The sequence below is a fragment of the Coloeus monedula genome, assembly GCF_965178545.1.
Source record: "Coloeus monedula genome assembly, chromosome: 8".
Lineage (NCBI taxonomy): Eukaryota > Metazoa > Chordata > Aves > Passeriformes > Corvidae > Coloeus > Coloeus monedula.
In genome coordinates this window covers 26,244,059-26,264,916 of record NC_138788.1, presented here as the reverse complement: position 1 = coordinate 26,264,916, position 20,858 = coordinate 26,244,059, and the positions used below count along the sequence as shown (strand labels likewise).

Here is a 20,858-nt window from a genome sequence, read left to right as displayed (position 1 = left end):
TGGAAAGAGGGAGAAAGGACACCACTCTGTTTATTCCCTCAGTACTATTCATCTTCTGTAAAATGCTGCAAACTGCATTTTTGCAGTTTTCTGCAGTCTTTTTACCTTCTTGTAATACTGTGGGTGAGAAGTAAGAGTTACAGTTGCAGGGAGCTGTGATACTGCTGTGGAGGCACAGACATTCCTGGGTAGCACACAGCTCCTGTTAAACTCCGGTTACTTCTTTCAAGTCTGAGCTTCAGTAAAGTAGTAGATAAGAAACCATGATGGCAGGATGAAAACACAAGCTCCAAACAGCATTTTGAACTTGCTCCTTAGTGTGTTTCTTACCTGCTGTGACTGTATGCTAAAATCTCTCTTCTGTCTCTTCACAGCTGTGAAACGGGGTTTAAGGATGGAGACCTCTTCATGTCCTTCAGGAGTATGTTCCAGGATGTCAGAGATGCTGTTGACTGGGTTCATTACAAGGTGACTGCAAGAACTCCTTGGGACATGTGTGGTTGTAACTGGGTTAGAGGGGCTGGTTTGTAACTCCTGAGTTCAGATGTTCTCTGCCTCCTCTGGGCAAGGGCCCGGCTTTGCCGCCTAGTGAGCAAATCATAGATTGCAGTTGTTTGGGAGTAAGTCAAGATTTAAACTGCCCTCTTAGTATGGGAACATATCTTGCTTGGCTTCCTGTTCCTTTTTCTTGTGCCCAGACTCCATTTTTGTACTGTAATTCATGGGTTTTAGAGCGTGATGCCATGAGGGTATTTGCACTTCAAATCCACAACTTGAACATTGTCCTAATTATTAAAGCAGTATTCTACTGCAAATTGTTTTCATTGGCACTATCCTATGTCATTAAAAAGTACCTGCATTAAAGAGAGAAATACATCAGCTGTTCTCTAATTAGAGAGCAGCATTTCATCTTCTGCACACTCTTGTGAACAAATTCAGAATATAATTTTGTGAGCATTAACATATGGTTAAAGACCTGATTTTCTTGTTCTCCCTCATTCAAGCAGTCTGTTGGGTGGGGATGGAGAACCATCACAGGAGAACTCTGCTCACAGTTGTACTTGTGGTGGTCCATTTACCCATGCAGAAGTCAGGAATCTATTTTTCTTTCCTTATGCAGTGTTGTGTGATACATGTTGGAGTTGGCCTTTGACTAAAGCATTATGGTCAGTGTTGGAGACAGGTCATTAACTGTCTTGTTTGGTATGGCAAATCTATTTTTTGTTTGTTTCTATTGTATTCCCTTCTGAAAGGGTTAAAATGCTGTTGAAGTGGATTATTTACCATGGTGAGGGAATCGATGGATCACAGAGTTTGTGATGGTCCCTGCTACTCAAAGCCTCTCATCTCTAGAGTCACTGGTTCAGATTCGCCCTGGTTTGTACTTTCACAGCATTTTAAAGTGTGAAAGTTGGCATTACTTTGTTGTCTCTTACATCATAAGTTTCCATGACCTCACTGGGTTCTGTTGTTTCTATTTCAGGGATCGCTTAAGGAAAAGACCCTTGAGAATCTGGAGAAGTATGTGGTGAAAGATGTAAGTGTGAAGTTACTTTCCTTGTGCTATGTGACATTCAGTACTGACTAAGCAGGCAAGAAATAAACATGCCGATTTGTTTCACTAAATCACAAAACAGATAAGGGTGTGATTTCTATTGTAATAACCAAAGACGAAGTGGAAAGTTCAGACACAGCCTTTATTCTGAGCCAGTGACCCACGTGATTTCGTACTGATGTGCACAGTTTTTTACATAAAATATAAAAGCCAGAGGAAATGTTATCCAGGTGAACACACTGGCAAAGCTCATGCTGTTTCTTTCAGTGGTGAAAGCAACTGTGTTCGCTGCCCATGTTTTTTTGCCCAAGCAATCCTCTCTTTAAAATGCAACAGTTGAGCGTCTTTTTAGCCACAGGTATTCTTCTGCCACCCAACAGAAAAGCTACGCTTAGCCACGAGGGACTGAGGGAAAGATCCTGAAAGACTCACCAATGTCTAGTCTCTTGATAAACCCAAAATGTGTGTTCAGCACATCTAATTGAGCAAGCTCCAGTGGTTCCCTTACTCCTGCCACCTCTGCAGTGTGCAAGGCCCCTCTGGACCACTTTTGGAATAAGTATTTTTTTAGTTTAGATGTGCTCTGTGGTAGATTATCACTTTAAAGCAGTAAACCTTGTTTCTAGTTACATGCCTACAGAATTCTTAGGTAACTGTTCAGTGAGGTAATCAGCTATTTTGGCAGTGGACTGAGATTTCAGATTCAATAAAAATAGCCCCAGGAATAAATTCTCCCTAATTTGAGGTTGGAATTATAATGCGTTCCAACTTGTGGCTCATGAGCTCAGATTTCACCTGCCTCTGGGCCCATTTCGGGAACGGACTTGGAGCTGGAGCAGATCGGTGGGAGCAGCACAGGGTGCCTGGCACTGTGGTTGGCAAAGGCACCGCAGCCCTGCTGAGCCCTTCCCCCTCGCCTTCCTCCCCTGGGCTGTGCTCTGGAGGGGTTCCCTGGATGGACCAGCAGCTTTCCTGGCTCTGGCCAGTGCACAACACGTGAGTTTGCTTGCTCAATGGTTTGATTTGCTTTTTTTTTTTGTCTGGTGGGGTCATAGTTGAGTGTTTTTCCCATGATGGATGTCTGTAACTTTTGTGTGTGACTTGTTCCCCTTGGCTTCCAGGGGAAGCTGCCACTGCTGCTCAGCCGCATGAATGAAGTGGGGAAGGTGTTTCTCGTCACAAACAGCGACTATAAATACACAGACGTAAGTGCTGCTTGAATTGTTGGGAATCATGGAGTAAGCATAAGGCAGCCATTTGGATGGGTTTTGATGGGACATGTTCTGGTGGAGAATCGTGTGTTTTCTAACCTACGTGTAGGATGGGTTAGTGGTGGATGCAGATTAAGTCTTGAGTCACCTTTTGTAGTCCTGGTTCTGGCACTGAGCTAGGTCTGGCTTAAGTCCCTCTGTGCCTCACTCAGTTCCTCAGCAATTAAAGGGCTGAAAGGGAAAGCGATACTCAGTTTTGGATTTTAGCATCCTTTAAAATGCAGACTTTCCCTTTCAAGTGAGATAGTCTGAGTACAGACAGGTCACCAAACCAAGGTCCTGGAGAGGTCTGAGACCCAGAAAGGGCTGTCTGCTAAGCTGAGAAATAAACACAGTTACTTCCATCTCCAGGTGAATGTCAGGATGTTGCAATACTGCTGATCTAAAGATTTATATACCATTTTAAAGCATTGCAAGATACACCTGAGGCAGTGTGCAGTTTTCTGAGGAAACTGTGTTATTTGATTTTAAAAACTACTGGTTGGATTCCTGTCACTGTCCTGTTCCATTCATTTTGTCTCCAAATCTTAGGCTGACCTCTGTGTAAATTCTGAAAATAAAGTTCTGCAATCTAAAGAGATAAAATCAGAAAAGTATGCTTTTATAAACTACACAAATGCATGTTTAAAAGCACATATTTGAATACTTTCTTTCTCTCTTTTAGAAAATTATGACTTACTTGTTTGACTTTCCACATGGACCAAAGGTATGTGAATTCTAGACTGCAGTTGCAATAGACACTGATGTGCCTAATTATCTGTGTAGCTGGAAAGCATTTTAATCCTGCTTCATCGACTGCATGGGATTAGTTGCTTTAATCTGGTTAAAATACACTTGCTGTTTTGTGTCCTGTTTGAATGGGATCAAAGCAAATACAATATAACAAAGAGAAAAGGGGCATCATCTGGTCTCAAATGATAATCTGTGTTAATGATAACATTATTTCAGTGATAAAACATTCCAACTGTGGCGTTTTGTAGCCAGGTTTCTTAGAAATAACGCACAATGGTTTAGATGTTGTTTAAAAAAGCCATGATGGAATTGTTGTATAAAACAGCAGAAACATTTAGGGCTGATCATGCCTTAATTATCGTAACTCTAAAAGTTTCAGTCATGCTTTTTTTTTTTTGTTTTCTGAGGTCAAAACTCAGCCCTGCAACTTTTGGAGAAAGGCTTATGATACAAATTTGTACTGTTCTTTCAGTCTCCCAGTGAGAGGCTATCTCATGCTCAAAAGATGTGTTCTCACACTGCTTTAAAGGCAGAAGGCAGCCAAGGGAGAAATTTTGAGAGCATAGAAACTCTCCACAACTGATAGCTAAAGAAGCCCCTTGCTATGGTCTTGATCTCACAAAGTGCAGAAACATGGAGCAGAAAGGGCTCAGTATCCTTTGGGCAGGGCTGTGATTCAAAGCCATGCTCTGTGAAATAGAGTCCAGGCATTCTCCCACTCCTGGCAAAAGTACCAGCATGGCCTTGTAAGCTGAAGCCGTGGAGTTGCATGTGTCTGGATCTGCATGGGATGTCACCTTCAGGAACAGTGGTAGGGTGTCATTTACAGCATCTTTATACATGGCAGCTGTGCCCTGACAGGGATGTTCAGTGCTGTTCTCCTGTCTCACACCATGTCCTCAGCCCCCACTGCTAGGCTGGGATGGGATGGGCTTGTGGCAAAAGGGGAGTGCTTTAGGAGATGGTGCTGGCAACCCAGTACTGTCCCACAGGAGGCATGAGCTAAGGGATTTTGATGGACCAGCACTGTCACGAGGTTATGGCTATGGACAGTGACACTCCAGTTAAACTCCCTGTGGTTTTTTGTGTCGTGCCTGATTCTGGGGTTTGTTTTTGCCTTTGTAGCCTGGGAGTGCCCATCGGCCATGGCAGTCCTACTTTGACCTGATCCTGGTGGATGCACGGAAACCCCTGTTCTTTGGGGAAGGCACCGTATTGCGGCAGGTGGACACGGTGAGTGGTCAGTGGAGGGTACTCCACGGCTGGAAGGCCTCCTGCACCTCCTGTATGGCATCTCTCAGTGACAATGGTCAATGCAGTGTTTAGGTAGGACCTACCCTAGAGGCTGTGGGCTGGAGTCTCCTCTTAGTGATTCCTGAGCAACCCCATCACCTCAAGGCTTTGCTGGCTTCCCTAACATACTGCAGGTGGCAGGAAAGCCACCTATGGGCTGCTTGGGAGTGAGACAGACAGACAGACAAAGAGTGAAGTATCAATATAGAAAAGATCCAGGCCATCAGCTGTTCAGCACTAACACAACACCTCCTTCCACAGGTGACCGGGAAGCTGAAGATTGGTACCTACACTGGCCCGCTGCAGCACGGCATTGTGTACTCGGGAGGTGAGGCAGGAGCCCTTCTTGTTCTGTGGAGCGGCTCTGACGTGGCCTTCAGCCACTCCAGCTGTGAGAGGACTTGTGCCAGGCAAGGTTGTGCTTCCCAAAGCACATTGTTTTGTGCCCTCTGCACCAGAAGCTCTCCATGATTAGAACTGCACAATGCAGGGACAAGATGGACCTGTTCCTCCTCAAATGTCCTTTTCTTCCTTGCCAGGGAGGGTCTGGAAAATCCCTGCAGGGCTTGTGGTGGCTGCAGCTGGCCCACAGCAGTGTCCCCAGCTGTACTTAAAGGTGCTGCCACCAGCATGACCACGCTTGGAAGGTTCTGCCAAGCCAGGGAAGGGCAGTGGGTGCATACAGAGTTGTCTGTGACACCCAGGGCTCCATTACTCTCACATGGGGTGGTGGGAGGCAGCATGGCCTCTGTTGCTGTCATTCATGTAGGGGTGTGTATGGGCAAAGCTGCTCCTGGGTGAACTCCCAGGCAGGTGAGCAGTGTCCAGGGCAGCCATGGTCAGTCAGTAGAGGTTTCTGGGAGGAAAATGCACCTGTTTTGGCTCACTGTTCTGAGCCATGCCATTCTTCTCTCAGGCTCTTCGGACACGGTCTGTGACCTGCTGGGGGCCAAAGGGAAGGATATCTTGTACATCGGAGACCATATCTTTGGAGACATCCTCAAATCCAAGAAACGCCAGGGCTGGCGGACCTTCCTGGTGATCCCCGAGCTGGCGCAGGAGCTGCACGTCTGGACAGACAAAAGCGGTCAGGAGCCGGGCAAGCCCCTGGCCAGGCTTTGCTCTTGCTTGTCTGATGCTGCACCCCTGAGATCGCCAGGGCTTAGGGGTGCGGGGGAGAGATCACCCTGGCTTGCCACTTCTCCTTTTGGCCCTTTTCCCTGGGTCTGGATGCTCGTGGCAGGAGCTGGGGTGCCTCTCTGTGGGCTGGCCTTGGGGTCCCAGGCCTTTCCTGTGCTCTTTCCCAGGGGCTTTTGTGTGTAATCAGCCACGTGCTCCCCTGGCCACAGGAGAAGCTGCAGCTGGGTGGGGTTGAGTTGTTCCTCATCCATAACCCCAGAACATCCTCCCCCTCTGCATATATGGAGCCGTGGCTTCTATGTTAAAAAAATTCTGACAAGACCTGGGTTATTCTCCCTGTAATGCCTGAGCCATGACTGCTCTCCCATCTGCAGGGAGTCCCTATTCACCAGCTGCTTCCTCCTCGTTCCTCCCACTCCCTCTGCTGCTCTGCCGCCAAAGTGCTGTGTGTTTCCCATCCTCCAGCGCTCCTGCTTTTCTCCCAGGTTTGCCCTTTGGTGTGTAAATAGGGCTGGGGGTTATGCAAGGTGCCCCATGGCTGGTTGGAAGGTTTTGGTGAGAGATGCAAAGGTTCAGCCTTGAAAACAAAAGGGCCAGCCAGAAACCAAGCCCAAAGTTCTGCCCATGGCACAGAGTGTGATTGACCCCTCTCCCTGCCCAGAGGCCATGAGGTGCCTCCAGTGTCCCTGCTCCAGTGTCCGTCCGCTGCCATGTGAGGGGAGCGGGCAGGGGAGTGGGTTCACTTTCAGCCCTTTTCATTTCAACGGTTTAAACTTACCCTTTTCCCCTTTCTTTTCTGGATTTTCCAGCCCTTTTTGAAGAGCTGCAGAGTCTGGACATTTTCTTGGCCGAGCTGTACAAGTGAGTGTTCAAACAGTGACAACTTTCCTGCTGCCTCTCCTGGCTAATGAGCAGCAATGACAAAACCTTGGGGTTGGGTTAGCGGCACTGCTGCTGGAGCTTTGACTCAGGCCCGGGCTCTGCCCACAAGACCAACCTTCCCCTCCAGACCAGCCTCCCTCCCCCAAGCCCCATCCCACAGCATCTGGTTCTGAAAGACTTTTCACACCATGTATTTACCTTCTCGCCTGTAACTAGGCATCTGGACAGTAGCAGCAATGAACGCCCTGACATCAGCTCCATCCAGAGACGCATTAAGGTACCAATCATCAAAATCCCTTTTCATCCTTTTGGATCCCAAAGGGCTTAACAACCCAACCCCACTGCTCAGTCCTGAAATGCTTTGCTCTGCCTTTGGGTGGGCACAGCAGGCTTGGCAAAGCCACTTCGTCTCAGCTCACTGGTATCACTGGCACTCCTGAAAGGCAGCCTGGTCTGGAATAGGGTCCCCTTCCCCATGCCCACAGCAGCACTGGCTGAGGGTGCTCACTGCTGCAGCATGTGGTACTGGCACACAGAGGCTCAGAGGGGCTGTAGCCTCTGGTTCAGCCAGCCCTGGGGTGCCAGCCTAGAACAGTGCTGGCCCTGAGCCTGCTGCCATCTTCCTTTGTTACCTGGGGCTCAGCTGTGCCCTGATGCCACGGGATACAAGCACAGAAAGCCTTGCTGGAGATCCTTGCAGGTCTCATGTAGCCCCCAGCCCTCAGGGCGCTCCACCTCAGTGTTGTCATGGCTCTGAGGTGCTGCCTGCCTGGCCCAGGATCTAAGCTGCCCTTTCCTCATAGAAAGTGACCCACGACATGGATATGTGCTACGGGATGATGGGGAGCCTCTTCCGCAGTGGCTCTCGGCAGACGCTGTTTGCCAGCCAGGTGATGCGCTACGCTGACCTCTATGCAGCCTCCTTCATCAACCTCCTCTACTACCCCTTCAGCTACCTCTTCAGAGCTGCCCATGTCCTGGTGAGTTGCAATCCCAGGGAGGTGGGCAGGGCTCCCAAAGGTGCCCATGCTTGTGTCCATTATCACTTCCACAGGACACAACAGCACCTTGGAGGGTTGGGTGGCATTTGATAGATCGTAGACCAAACGGTTGCATTCTGGGGTTTGCTCTCCATGTGTCTCAGGGACTGGGACACCTCTTGTCACTTCCTCTATCTGTTCCACATGCAGATGCCACACGAGTCCACAGTAGAGCACACGCACGTTGACATCAATGAGAAGGAGTCGCCAATGGCCACACGCAATCGCACCTCGGTGGATTTCAAAGATTCCGACTACAAGAGGCACCAATTGACCCGTTCCATCAGTGAGATCAAACCGCCCAACCTCTTCCCTCAGGCACCTCAGGAAATCACACATTGCCACGATGAAGATGATGATGAGGAAGAAGAAGAGGAGGAAGAAGAGGAGGAAGAGGAATAAGAAGGAAAAAACAAAGTATTTCTGAAGATAAACCATGACTCTTAGCAGTGATCAGGAATGGATTCTGTTGTTGGGGCCCTTGGGGTGATGGGTTGGGGGGTGTGATTCTTGCAAAGGCACATTTTGAAAGTATTTGGAAACTTCTAACAAATTAACACTAATTAGGAGGAGACCCTTGTTTTCAGTTTTGCAGATGGTTCAAAAAGCTGATGGATTCTACCTGGGTGGTGCATTCAGATTGGCCTGCCCACCTGTGCTGTCATGCTACTCCCATTACATTTCGGGATGCTGCATGTTTCTCCCTTTCCCATCATGTGTTGCATTTGGTTTTCATTTGAACAGTTTCCTATGAACGGTTTTTGGCATTTGTTACATTCTCTGTGGAGACAGAAGGGATGTGCTGAGCCCTGCAGGAGACAAAATTATCCAAATCCTGCTACCTGTTAGGTTGCTGCCTTTAACCCTCTGCTCCTGGGTTACATAATCCCCCCCTCCACGTTAGCCAGGGTGTTGCTGTGCCTTCCAGCACCCCGTTTACCTTCTGTTGGTGTGAGTTTCTCTGTGTAAGTGGTTTGACTCCTCCAGCCATCGTGGATGACAGTGAGATTCCAGCTCTTGCACATCTGCTGCCATAATATGTTTCACCTTGTAGCTGCTCGTTATCCTCTCCCAGTGTCTCCAAGCTCAGCATCAGCATGTGATGCATGATTTCTAGGGCATTTCTCAAAACAGCTGAGCTGCACACTGTTCTCAACTCCTCCAGTTTCAGCAGTAAATATTAACCCAGGAGCTTGAAGCTGTTGCTTTAGCATTAACGTTAGTCACTCTGTGTTCCTCCTGACCTTTCTGTCCTCTCAACTTTAAGTGAAGCATCCCAAAACCAACCCCAGCCACCATGGGGAGTGAAAGGGCCTGTTCTGCCAGGGTGCTGCGGGCCACATGGGCCTGCCCTAAACTAGGAAACAGCACATGCCACAGGGCCAGCCCCACAGGGGGAGCCGGGAAGCTCCCAGCCATCCAGCAGCTGCCCTGGTCTTTGGTCTGGTGCGGAGCAAGCGGAGCCTCATCGCTGGCCGTGGTGGGCAAGGCTGCGTCCCTGGCCAGGGAGCGCGATGGCTGCCGTGTGGGGACTGGGGGTGTGCCCTCATGGATGGGCAAGTAGTCCTTGTGCCTGAAAGCCAGCCCAGGGAAGGCACGGAGCTGGCACACAGCTGGGCAGCAGTGCCCTGTGGTTTTCCTCTGAGTCATAGGTGCAGCCTCCCTTACTCCAGCCTCTGCCGTTCGCTGCAAAGGGATTACAACGAGGGCCTTCTTGTAATGAATTTGACTGTTTCAGTACCATAAACTCATTTAATTTCTTTTTTCATTTTAAAGTACCTTAGTAGAAAATAAAATAAGAAAAACCACACCACCACCATCTGAGCAGCAAAATGCTGCTCTAGTGGCAGTTGTTCAAGTCAATAAATGATGATGTTTCTAAGAAATGCCTGGTGCTTTGTGGTGTGTTGCTGAGATGATGAGGGCTGTGCTGGAATTGGTGGGAAGAGGTCTATGGGGTCCTAGCAGGATGGGTGACTGAGGAAGAGTGAGAGCACCTTTGGGAACTGGTCATGTAAAGCACTGAGGAGCAATGGCAGTGGATCTTGCTGTAAGGGTACACCTGGTCCTCACATTGCCCCCAGAAGCAATGGTGGGTCACGAGGCTTTTGTTATCACCTTCTGCATCAGCCAGGAAAGCATGGGGAGGGCAGAGAAACATTTTGGCTTAGACACAGAGAGTGAGGAGGGGCTTTTCCATGGTGGGAAGGGCAACATCCCCACATTGCCACTGCCTCCTGTGTCTTGCCAGGGCTGTTCCCCACAGGCATTACCAAGGACCACTTCCTGCCCCTTCACCCCTGCAAGACACATGCTCAGGGTGGCACCAGGGCACAGCACAGCCTGTGCTCACCAGGAGCTGTAAACTCAAATAGACAAGAATACCCAGGGAAGGCCAGTGCTGCCACACAGCCACACAAGGCTACGCCCAGCTGACAGGCAGCCTCGGGCACTGCTGAGCTCAACTCCCCTTACAAACAAAACTCCAAACTACGAACAAAACCAGACCTGAGGAGGTTCCCCCATCAGCACCACCACAGAAGGATGTTCAGTACCAGGGCCCAAAGTGCCAGACAGAAAAGCAACGCTAAATGGCAACAGCTGGTGGCCAACACTCGACACCTGACACTTTAGGGATTGCTGAAAACTCCAGAGCACTGGGTCCCTGACACCTCAGTTTTGGGGTCTGCAGAGGAGCTAACATGTACCCACAGTGAGGCTGGCTGGAGGAAGGATTCCAGGAAGCTGTTCCCGAGCCCTTTCACCAAAGGCCATGCTGGGCTCTGCTATGTTTAAACTTTGTTTCTCCAAGTATAGCTACTTGAATTTTTAAAGCTTTAGCTCAGCAGCTCGGGGAGGCATGTGGCTGCAAGGAAGGGAGGTCTGGGGAGCTCCATGCATTCCTCCTTCCCAACCGGTCACCACAAATAGCTCACTCCCAGCCCAGGGCTATTTCTGACTGAGATGGGGAGAAGAGTCTTCAAGGCTAGAGCAATGGAAAGTATTTGACCCTCACTTCATGGTGGGAAAATGTCAGGCAAAGCCTGACAGACACACAGGCACTGCCCAGCCTTGTACAATCCTGTGCATCCTGTGCTGGCTCCACCAAGAAGTTGTGGTAACCCATGGACCAAGAGCCAGGGTGATGCTTCTTGCCCCGGCTGGCACTGGGGACATGGTCACAGCCGAAGTTTCCCTGCCCACACCTTCCTCAGGCAGCTGCCCATGGCTCATCTGCACCAGCTGCCCCTTTCCAGAAGCTGGTGGCCTGGCAGTACCTGTGTCTCCAATCACTCTGCAGAGCTTCAGGAAAAGTTCCTGCTGCTCTCCCTACAACCTGTCCCCCAGCCCAGGACAGACATGCTTTTTTTGCCCACCAGCTGTATCCTCTCCTGCAGCAAAAACCTGGTGGAGGCAAGGAGGACGCATGGAGGGAACAGGCCTCACCCCCTGCCCTGAGCTCTCACTGACCTGATTTCTGGCTTCTCTCTCCGCCACCTCACATCCACCTCCCCTGCTCCGCAGAGCTGGAGGGGGCTCACAGGGGCTGCACCAACCAAACCCTACCAGGAACAGGAGCCCGAGGCTCACTGCCCTTAGCCACAGTGCTGCAGACATCGTGTGTTGGGCACTGCTGCTTCTGACCAGGTCACAGTCATCAGAGCTGCTCCCAGCTCCTCTTCCTTTATGCCACCTCCTCACTCAGCAGAGTGAGGCTCAGCTGCAGCTCGGTATCAGGATGTGCCCAACCATGATGGAGGTACTGCAAAGCCCTGTGCCAGTCCCTGAGCAGCAGCTGTTCCAACCTCTGGCCTGAAGCCCCAGCATGGCAAACATGGATAAAGCAATTCCGTAATGGCAGAGCCACTGGTCCACCCTGGCCTTGCACAAGGGTGCTTTCCTACAGAAGACCAGCCTTGGAGGCCACTGGGCTGCAGAGCCTGGCCATGGCAGGAGGTACTGCTGGAGCCTTGAGGACACAGAGCCCTGGCTACAGCTCCTGCCCTGCTGCTGCAGTGTAGCCTGGACTTGAGCAGCCAAAACCCATCCCATCTCCCTGAAGGGATCTGGCCTCTTACACCCTCCCTTCCAGAAGTCCTGGGCTCTCTCTATCCTGCTTCTCCTTCCTGCTGCTAATTACCACCAGAGCCAGCCCCAAAGCTGGCCTCCACATTAATTCTACTTACGTCGTGCATGCAGCATCCCACCATCCTCCACCAGCTGCCAGGGACAGGCACAGACAGGGGAGCAGGAGTCCTCAAGGACCTGCCACTTTGTCCTGTTGGTACATCATGAAGGAGTGAGGCCCAGAGGAATGGAGCCATCCTGCAGCACAGAAGCAGGGACAGAGGCTGCACTGGGTGCAGCAAAAATCCCCCACAAGGTTTGAGCAGCTGCTGCCCAATTTGCTAACCCAGGGATTGGCAGCTCAAGACCTGAGCACAGAGGAAAGCCCGCTGCAAGGAGAGCAGCTGGGTGAAACAGCTGCAAGGAGGAGAGTGGCTGAGGATGGCATAAACACAATATGGCCACATGGCAGGGCTGTATCTGACACACAGGAAAGGGGCTGCTCCTCCACCAGTGTGAACTGGAAGTGATGGTGGGCAAGGGACTAAGCACAGGCTCGCTCTCCTGCTCAGAAATGCCTGTGTTGCTGCAGGCTCCACACAGCTCCACTGCCGAAGTCCCAACATGAGGAGAGAAAGCAGCAGTACCCAAGTGCAGGGGGATGGACCAACTCACTCCACCAGCTGCTCCTGTCCCACGGAGTCACCGTCGTCCCCAGCCACATCCCTCACTGGTGACCCCCAGTTATGCCCTGCCTGGCAGGAACATGCACTACAGACAGACGGCATCTACACTTAGAGACAAACATGACCTATGGAGAGCAGGTTGTAAATAAGGGGTTTTTATTACTGAAAGAAAAAGACCCTCACCCTTGAGGGAACTTCAAAAAGTCAGCTGCTTGCCGTTGCCACCAGCTTCTCAGCCAGCCCCTGGTCAGCAAAACCACCAGAACAGCCCTCCCCAGCTTGAGGACTTACAGGCCCAGACCCACCAAAGCAAAGAGCAACACCTGGTTCTAAAGGAACAAGATCCGGCCTCTCTGTGGCTCTTGCAGCTGAAGTGAAGATTAAAGACTGTTAAATGTGCCATTAGTAGTGGGTACGGGATCACAGACATCAGCCCCACCACCCACATGCCAAAATCTGTCCCTTGGAAATGAGGGGGGAGCATAGAGGAGGGAAAAATGCATAAACTGGAATGTTCAACAGAAAAAAAAAATCATCATTTATCTAAAAAGAATAGAAATAAACAAAATGTTTTAAAACAAAATCACAAAATATACAAATAAATCTGGTACAAAATAAATAGGAAAGATTGGAAATCTACAACAAAATTGGAATAATTATAAAATTAATTCGTATGACAATCAGTATATGAAACGTATACACTTCATTCAGGATTTCAGTTGTGCTTATTCAGGTTTATGTACACACACGGAAATACTGTAGTCAGAATACTACAACTCTGGAAACCCGAAGTCATGTACAATATGATACAATTTGCAAAGACCACATACGATGGCAAATAAGACACAGGGGAGAGCTGGCTGGAGTGGGATCAGACAGCCATGAAAACGCACTGCAAAGGGAGAGCTGCCACGCTCCAGAATGGGGGGACCAAGGCCAAGCCAGCAGCAACCAGGACAGGGCTCGGGGCAGCCAGGAAGGAGAGAGGTTTGGTGTGAGACCTCCAGCTGCTGAGCACCAGCTGCTCATGGCTTCCAGGAACACATCTCAAGTATTCGGGGTTTCAGATTCACTGTGTTTGGCATCCAGGCACCTCAGCAGGGCCTGACCCTGAACTGCTCATAAGCCACCCTTATGCTCAGGAGAACGTGGATCAAATGGGACCACAGCACTGCTGCTGGGCTCCTGGTGGGTTTCCACTCTCCAAATTCCCTGTGGTCTCCAAGGAAGGCAGAGCCCCTTGAGCAGCATCTCCTACCCTCAGTGTGAGAAATGAAGACAGAATGGCTGCAGCATGGCCTGTTCTCAACTGCTGGCCCTCCTTCTCACCTTCCTGAACAGTCAGCTGAAGCCCAGTGAGAGGAGCAGAGGAGCAGCTGTGGCCGATGAGAGCACAGCTGTCACAGAAGCCACGCTGCTGAATCCAAGCCAGCACAACACAGAAGGACAGAGCACGTACCCTGGGTGAAAACCTGTCAGCAAAGCCAGCCCAGCCCAGCCCAGCCTGCTGGACCTGAGATTTTAAAGCAGGAATGACACTAGAGCTGATCTAGGCCCGGCCAGTCTGTCACTTCTCAGAAAAGTAGCTCATCAGGAACCCCTCACCCTCCCACAGTGATCTTTGGGACATGCATTCCATATTGGCACTTCCAACTAAAGGCATCTGACACCAACTAGTTTCTCACTTGTATTTGGAAGGATTTGGTTCAACAGTGATGCCCAGAGGATAAAACACCACCTCCTATTATAAAGCTCTGTGATCAGCAAACAGTTGAGAAGGGATGCTAGACTGCTACACCAAGCACCAAATGCTGGGACAAGCCTTTCCTCCCCAACGAATCTTGCTACCAACCAACCGCCACGCCACTTTCAGGAGGAGAAGACAACAAAGAAATCAAAACCACCCCTGGAGCATTGGAGCCACCTGCAGCCTTTGCACGTTTCAGGCTCGCAATAGCTGACAAACCTCCAGCTCGATTCCATGAAAGGCCACTTCCGTCAATCCAGCCAAACCTTTGCTTCTGGGGGAGGACTAAACACCAAGCACTTCCTTAGCCAGAAATCTGCACCGGAGGAGCAAGAGCAGCCAGGGCACCACCCTCTGCAAGATCCTAGTGATCAGCCCCTGCTCAGAGGAAAAACAGAGCCCAAAGGCAAAACCTGAGAGGAGAATGATGTTTTTCAGCTGGAGACAGAAGACCAGCAGCTTTGAGTACCGTATTTCCAAGGTGAAGAACTGCTATAGAGTCTGACCTCAGGACAAGAAGAAAACGTCACTTTGACTGAATTCAGTGCTAGCAACCTATGAAACAACTCCATCTGCCAACTGTACAGTGCCACTTGCTGGAGGCAGCTTTCTAGCAAACCTCTCCCATCCCTGCAGCTCAGGAAAATATGCACACACCAGATGGAAAAGCTCAACTGCACTGCCTTAGACCCAGAGCAACAGCATCTCCTTGTCTGGATGCAGCCCTGAGACTGGCCCCAGAGGAACACAACTCAGCATGAAGCCAGGCTCCTGGACAAGAGCAAGACACCAAGCAGGACTGCTGAGGGGGCTCTGCAGGAAGCTGTGGATCTCCAGGTCCCCTGTGCTGCCCACACAAGGGAGTGAGGCCAGAATCATCACAGACATCACACCAACAAGAGACCTGCAGCTGATGGACCAAGTGTAACAGCAGTACAGGGATAAGGGTGGCTGCCCAGCCCAGCCTGTGGTCCAGAGCCTGTCCTCCCTGCTGGCCAAGTCAGGATGAAGGCCGCTCTCCCATCCATGCCATGGAAGATGCCCGACTGTGTTAGTTAAGCTCATCATTTCACTGCTGGGCCAAACCAACCCTCAGTATCCAGGGAACAGGTACTTCTTCAGGTCTGTGTAGACCCCCAGTGTAGAGCCAGGTGGTGGGACAGGCAGCATGTCTGGGGCTGTACCACACCACAGCCAGGGTTCCTGCCTTGGGACAGGGCACAGTGTGGACACAGGGACTCTTCAATGCTGGGCGGGCACCTTTGGGATGAAGCCTCAAGTAACCATGACGAGAGGTACTGGGCAGCATCCTTCCCCACCCCCAGCCCCAGTTTTCTATTGGTAATCCAGACACTGGATAACTGGACAACTGGTACACAGGTACTAGATTGAAAACCACAGATGTATTAGATATTGTATAAAATATGGTACATCTTTCAAGTGGGAATGATTTCTATAGAGAGTGTAATTCTGCACAAGGAAGATGCATGTTCCAAGGGGTCCTGGAGAACATGGCTGTGTTCTCCATCATGTAGGATACTTACACAGGATGCTTGTGAGGAGACAGGGCTGCTCTTTGCCATCAGCACCCCCACATCCCTTGGCTGAGCTCTGCAGAGATCACAGGAAGCACCACTGCTGCCCAAGCAGCCCCTTACACAACGCTACCTCTTTGGTTTTCTTTGAGCTGATTTGAACCAGAGCCTGACACCACCAGTGCCAAATCTCATCCTGATCCAAGCTGGGCCCCGAAGGCTGAGAAGCAGCAAAGGGTGATGTGTGTGGGCCATCAGGGCAACTCACCCTGCTCCCCCTAAGCTTTCTCCAGGTCTGAGTGCAAGTGGCCATATCCTGAGACTCCTACTCTTGCCAGCTCCACCCACACAAAAAGGCACTTAAAGAAAAGAAGAAAAACAAACAAACAAAAAAGCCCCCAGTGGTGAGGAAAAGGGGAGCAAGTCCAGGAGAAGAAGGAAGAAACAGAAAATCGAGCATAATGTCAATGAGTGGCTGACCCCTCTTCCAGCAGGCCCAAGAACTGCACACCTTCAGCAGCCAGCTCCAGCTGCCCCTGCACCGGTCTCAGCCTCATCCCATTCCTGCTCAGTCCAGAGCAGGAGCTTACAGGGGCAAAAAGAACGTGAGAGTGAACTATACACGACACAGGTTTGGAGCAGAACTGGTGAGCAGGAGAAGGAACTGCCCTGTGGAGCTTCCTCTCCTGGTGCCTCTGGATGGGGCAGGCACTTCTTCCTTCCACACCAGCCTTGGGGCTCCAGCCCACCAGCCAGTCCAGACACCCTGCCAGCATTCCTCATCCCACTGTGGGATAACCCATCCAGAGCTCCTCCAGGGCAGCAGCCTTCAGCTGCATGGGGATTTCAGGGAGTGGACAAGCTGGGAACAAAACAAGAAGCACTTTGTAAACTCCGGATGGTCTGAGCTTGCGGCACAGAGTGGCCGAGGCTGGTTTGCTAAGCCCCCCACTAAGCCCCTCTCCTCTCAGAGCTAATGTGCTTCATATGATCTCCACATCACCAGAGTCAGTCTCATTTGGAGAAAGATTCTCACTGGAAAGCAAGAACATTCCTTCACTCTTTACAAAGATTTGGCAATACACAGAATTAAAAAAAAAAAAAATCATAGTTACAACAGATTCAGGTTCATTTCGTTTAAAGGAAATTCAACCAACAGGAGTGTAAAAGATATAATTCACAGTTGTGCATTTAAGATATTAGTGTTGAAAATCTCACTTCAAAGAACTCTTGTGCAAAATTGTATTGACAGTAGAAACTATGGCTAGATGCCCTCCCAGCCTCCCCCAGCCAACAGGCCATCATCCACCCTGCTGCCTGCACCCAGAGGCAGACGGGCAAGGGGAACAAAGGCGGCAGCAGGAGTTGACATAGGAAGATGCAGTATCCTTTCTACAAGTCAAAGCCTGGCCAAGGTCTGAGGTCAAGTCCAACGATTCCCAAAGCCCCCAGCTGGTGCCCTGAGCCGCGGTGACCAGCTGTGTGTCCTCATGGCACTGCAGCACCACGGCATCCGAGTGCCCCACGAGGCAGAGGGAGCAGATCTGCTTGGGCAGGACCCCCCTGCAAGGGCACGGATTGGATGCCGTGGCATCTCCACTGCTGTCAGGAGAGCCAAGCCCCGGCATCAGCAAACGCCATCCCGAGGCTCAGAGGGATCCTGAGCTGGGCACGGGGCTCCTCCGCTGTGATGGTTCCCACCGGGAGGGCTGGGAACCCCTTGCATTTGTTAAACAGTAAAACTGTAAATACCCTGAGAACAGGGAGACTGGATTTCTTCCCCTCCAGGGAGAGGACCATGCTTTGTTCTTCAAGCTAATTAGTAGTAGCAGCTCCTAACCCCTCTGGGTCAGGTACATATTTTCCATATGAAACACATCTATAATCAACTATTTTTATGGAAATTAAGTGAAATTACTTCACTTTCTGTTATTTGATCTGTACAAATGATGAAAAACAGTCATGCAAAAAATCGCCTGCAAATTTTGGAACAGTGCAGCATGGGCAGAAGCAGGAGGTATTTGCTTTGGGATCACATGGCTTTGGTTGGAAAAATTGGCGCTTTTTTTTTTTTTTGCCTTTTTTTTTTTTTTTCTTTTTCCTTTTTTTTTTTTAAAAAGGGAAACAGACATTGAAACAAATCCATAACCTGCCATAAGAAGCAGAAGTCAGATCCAGCAAGCAACCTCATCCCAGAGAGAGCTGCCTTGACTTGAGCCTTCCCTCCTTTGGCAGGTTTGACAAAACGGATACTGCATCTCAAGTTCACCACCATGTCAAACACTTCCAACAAACTTTTACATTCACCAACACTAGATAAAAACTGGCGAGGTGAGTCCCTCGCCAAGGACAAACGCTGTAACATCTGGACATTTTGCTCTGTGAGAAAGGTGCAATATTGGCAGCTCTCTGGGAAGGCGCAGGGCTCAGGTCAGCCCGTGCTGCCGCCGTGCGCTCTCAGCAGTGCTGGGCTGGCGTACATCAGAGCGAGGGTGGGATGGAGGCTAAGGACACACTTTTAGATGGGAAAAAGTCAAAAAACTACATGTGAGAGCAAGGCTTTGGAGGGCCTGTTTCCTCCTCACTGGGTGCACAAGTTGGATACTGTGCGATTTCTATGCCCCTTGCAGGGACTTCATCCTCATGGGTGGCTCCCACCAGGGTGGACAGCAAAAATTAGGGCTGCTTTCTGAAGCTGGAAGAGAGAGGAGGAGGAGGGACACAGGCAAATCCAATTGGCTCTGACACTACACACTCCAATTCCAGCAGGGAGATCCTGCAATGGAATATTGCACCTTTCCAGCCACCAGTCACACAGATGGACCATGGGAACTTGCAGCGAGTGCCTTCCCCAGCCTGTGAGAAGGGGAGACGGGGCAGGCCTGCAGGCACAGAGAGCTCTGGCAGTTGTATTTGGGGCTGGGGGCTTCTTTGGGTGTCCCCAAAGAGATTATCCAGGTGTAAAGAAAGGGAAATGCTACATAGCCAGGGGCCATGGCAGGGTCTTGAAACAGAGAAACCACAAAGCCTGATTTATCAATCCAGATACTGAGGGCAATGTTCACATTTTGTTTGAGACAGCACTGGAAGGGGAGAGGATTGGGGGGGAGACTTTTCATTTGAGGACTTAGACTCCATCTGTGGGAATGGGTGATGCACAACTGCCATAGGGTGCCTCTTGCTGGCACCCAGACTGCATCCAGGTTTTTGGGGTGGAAGAATTGGTTTCTGCTGTCCAAGGCAGGTGTTGCCCTGCATTGGTGGCAGCTGGGTAGGAGGCTCTCTGCTCTGCTACCTTGGTAATCCCTACAATGGCTGTTAAAAGGGGAAAGAGAGAAGGAAATGCACTAAATCCACTCAAAGGAATGAACATGGCTGGGAACAGCCTGGAAATGAACCTCTCTGAATCCCTGAAGTGCAGTACACTTGCGTCTGGAAAGTTTTGTCAGCTCTGATGGTTCTGGCTCCTCAGCAGTGCCCATCCTTGCACTGGCAGAGGTTTACTGTCACCTGGAGCATGTACTTTGGGTGTAATTGTAGCAGCATCTTTTGTGTTAATATTAGAGATTACAGGGGGGACAGGGACTGATGTTCTGATACTCAGCAAAGGCTGCACATCTGCTCTGGCCAAGGTAACGGTGCACAGACCACTGCAGCACGGGAGTGTTTAAAGACTTGGCATCTCAGGGTGCACACATTACTTCACCATGCAATTGTCAGGAACACCACGAAAAATCACCCAGTTACTTCACTATGGAATATCGCACCCGGCTTTCATTTCACAGGACTGCAGTTTTGCTAATTAATTCCTTCCCCCTAGTATCATCTTCAACATACACAAAGGTTTTGGAGGTTACAAAACCGTAAGTGTAACAATGGTTTTGCCTGTTTAACAAAGAAACCTTCTGAAATATCATTAAATACCAAAGTAACCACTCCTTCCCTGAAAATTAACTGGAAGAACGTAAAAATCCTCACCTCTTGGTCCTCCAGGTGGCTGAAACCAGAGGTTCCTTGAAGCTTGCTCATTCTTAGGACACAAATAACATACAAGTACCTGTTACTAACTTTTTCAACAGGGCAACAAAAAGGACCACAGAGGGGTGAGAAGAGGCCTAAGGACACTGGAGCCAATTCACAAAACCACGACAGAGCCCATTTGAGGTTCATGAGGGACAGAAACAATTTAAAACTCTGCAAAATACTTTTTAAAAACATGATTTCTTTTGAAAAAATAATGGAGGAGCTTTTAAACTTCTCCATATGTGTTTGAGGAGGAAAAACCCAACAAGGATCAAAAGTACAGATAAAAAATAAACATAATTCTACTTTGCAAGAAGAATTTTCATCGTTCTCAAGGGTGGCTCACCATTCCCAAATTATGTTTGGGTCTTTAGTCTCTCTTGCTCTTTGCTCCTTTCTTCCTGTTTCTTCCTCTTCTGCTCCCAGAACGGACGCAAAAGTCTTTGGTCTCAGAACACTGGATGCAGCAGTGTTGCAAGCACGCACTAATGGTGTTCACACTCAGGGAGGAGGCAGGAAGGAGCGAGGGCTGGTCCTGCTGAGGAGATGGGATGGGTGGGTTGTGGGGAGTCAGCTCCTAGATGGCTCCTTCACTGTGCATACTGTGGTTGGGCTTGTTATGAGTCACACAGTTCTGTTCATTCAGCAGGTTTGCTGTCTCATCTGGCAAACCATCGTGCAGCTCCGTAAGAGTCAGTTCGATTTTAGTGTTTTCACTGTCCGAGGACTGAGGTGTTTTGTCCATCCGGGATGCCATCAGGGCATTTTGGTACTGCTGTCTTGAGATCTGCTCCAAGAACAGGGAAGAAACAAAAAAAGTCAGTCAGACTTCTATGTCTCCTGTGGGACACACTGAGAAAATGAAGTTCCCTCCCTTTCCAGACGA

At 49.9% G+C, this 20,858-nt stretch overlaps 2 protein-coding genes across 7 annotated transcripts in view; one reads left to right on the top strand and one right to left on the bottom strand.

Annotated features, from left to right (window-relative positions):
• Nucleotides 1–9,788, top strand: part of NT5C2 (5'-nucleotidase, cytosolic II) — a 60,856-nt gene extending 51,068 nt beyond the window's left edge. Inside the window, exons 8-18 of one of the 2 annotated variants that reach the window (XM_082286515.1) lie at nt 375–468; nt 1,484–1,537; nt 2,677–2,760; nt 3,491–3,532; nt 4,684–4,791; nt 5,113–5,179; nt 5,768–5,938; nt 6,801–6,852; nt 7,090–7,150; nt 7,677–7,853; nt 8,064–9,788. In XM_082286515.1, coding sequence (XP_082142641.1) covers nt 375–468; nt 1,484–1,537; nt 2,677–2,760; nt 3,491–3,532; nt 4,684–4,791; nt 5,113–5,179; nt 5,768–5,938; nt 6,801–6,852; nt 7,090–7,150; nt 7,677–7,853; nt 8,064–8,315 — 1,162 coding nt within the window. In that variant the 3' untranslated portion in view covers nt 8,316–9,788. Of the gene's footprint in view, nt 1–374; nt 469–1,483; nt 1,538–2,480; nt 2,552–2,676; nt 2,761–3,490; nt 3,533–4,683; nt 4,792–5,112; nt 5,180–5,767; nt 5,939–6,800; nt 6,853–7,089; nt 7,151–7,676; nt 7,854–8,063 lie in introns of those variants that run through there. The other variant, XM_082286516.1, reaches the window with a different exon arrangement.
• Nucleotides 9,789–12,958: 3,170 nt separating this feature from the next.
• Nucleotides 12,959–20,858, bottom strand: part of CNNM2 (cyclin and CBS domain divalent metal cation transport mediator 2) — a 119,373-nt gene continuing 111,473 nt past the window's right edge. For 2 of the 5 annotated variants that reach the window (XM_082286205.1, XM_082286206.1), the window contains one exon: nt 12,959–20,759. In XM_082286205.1, the coding sequence (XP_082142331.1) occupies nt 20,550–20,759 (210 nt within the window). In that variant the 3' untranslated portion in view covers nt 12,959–20,549. The remainder of the gene's footprint in view (nt 20,760–20,858) is intronic. The other 3 variants (XR_014226615.1, XM_082286207.1, XR_014226616.1) reach the window with 3 other exon arrangements.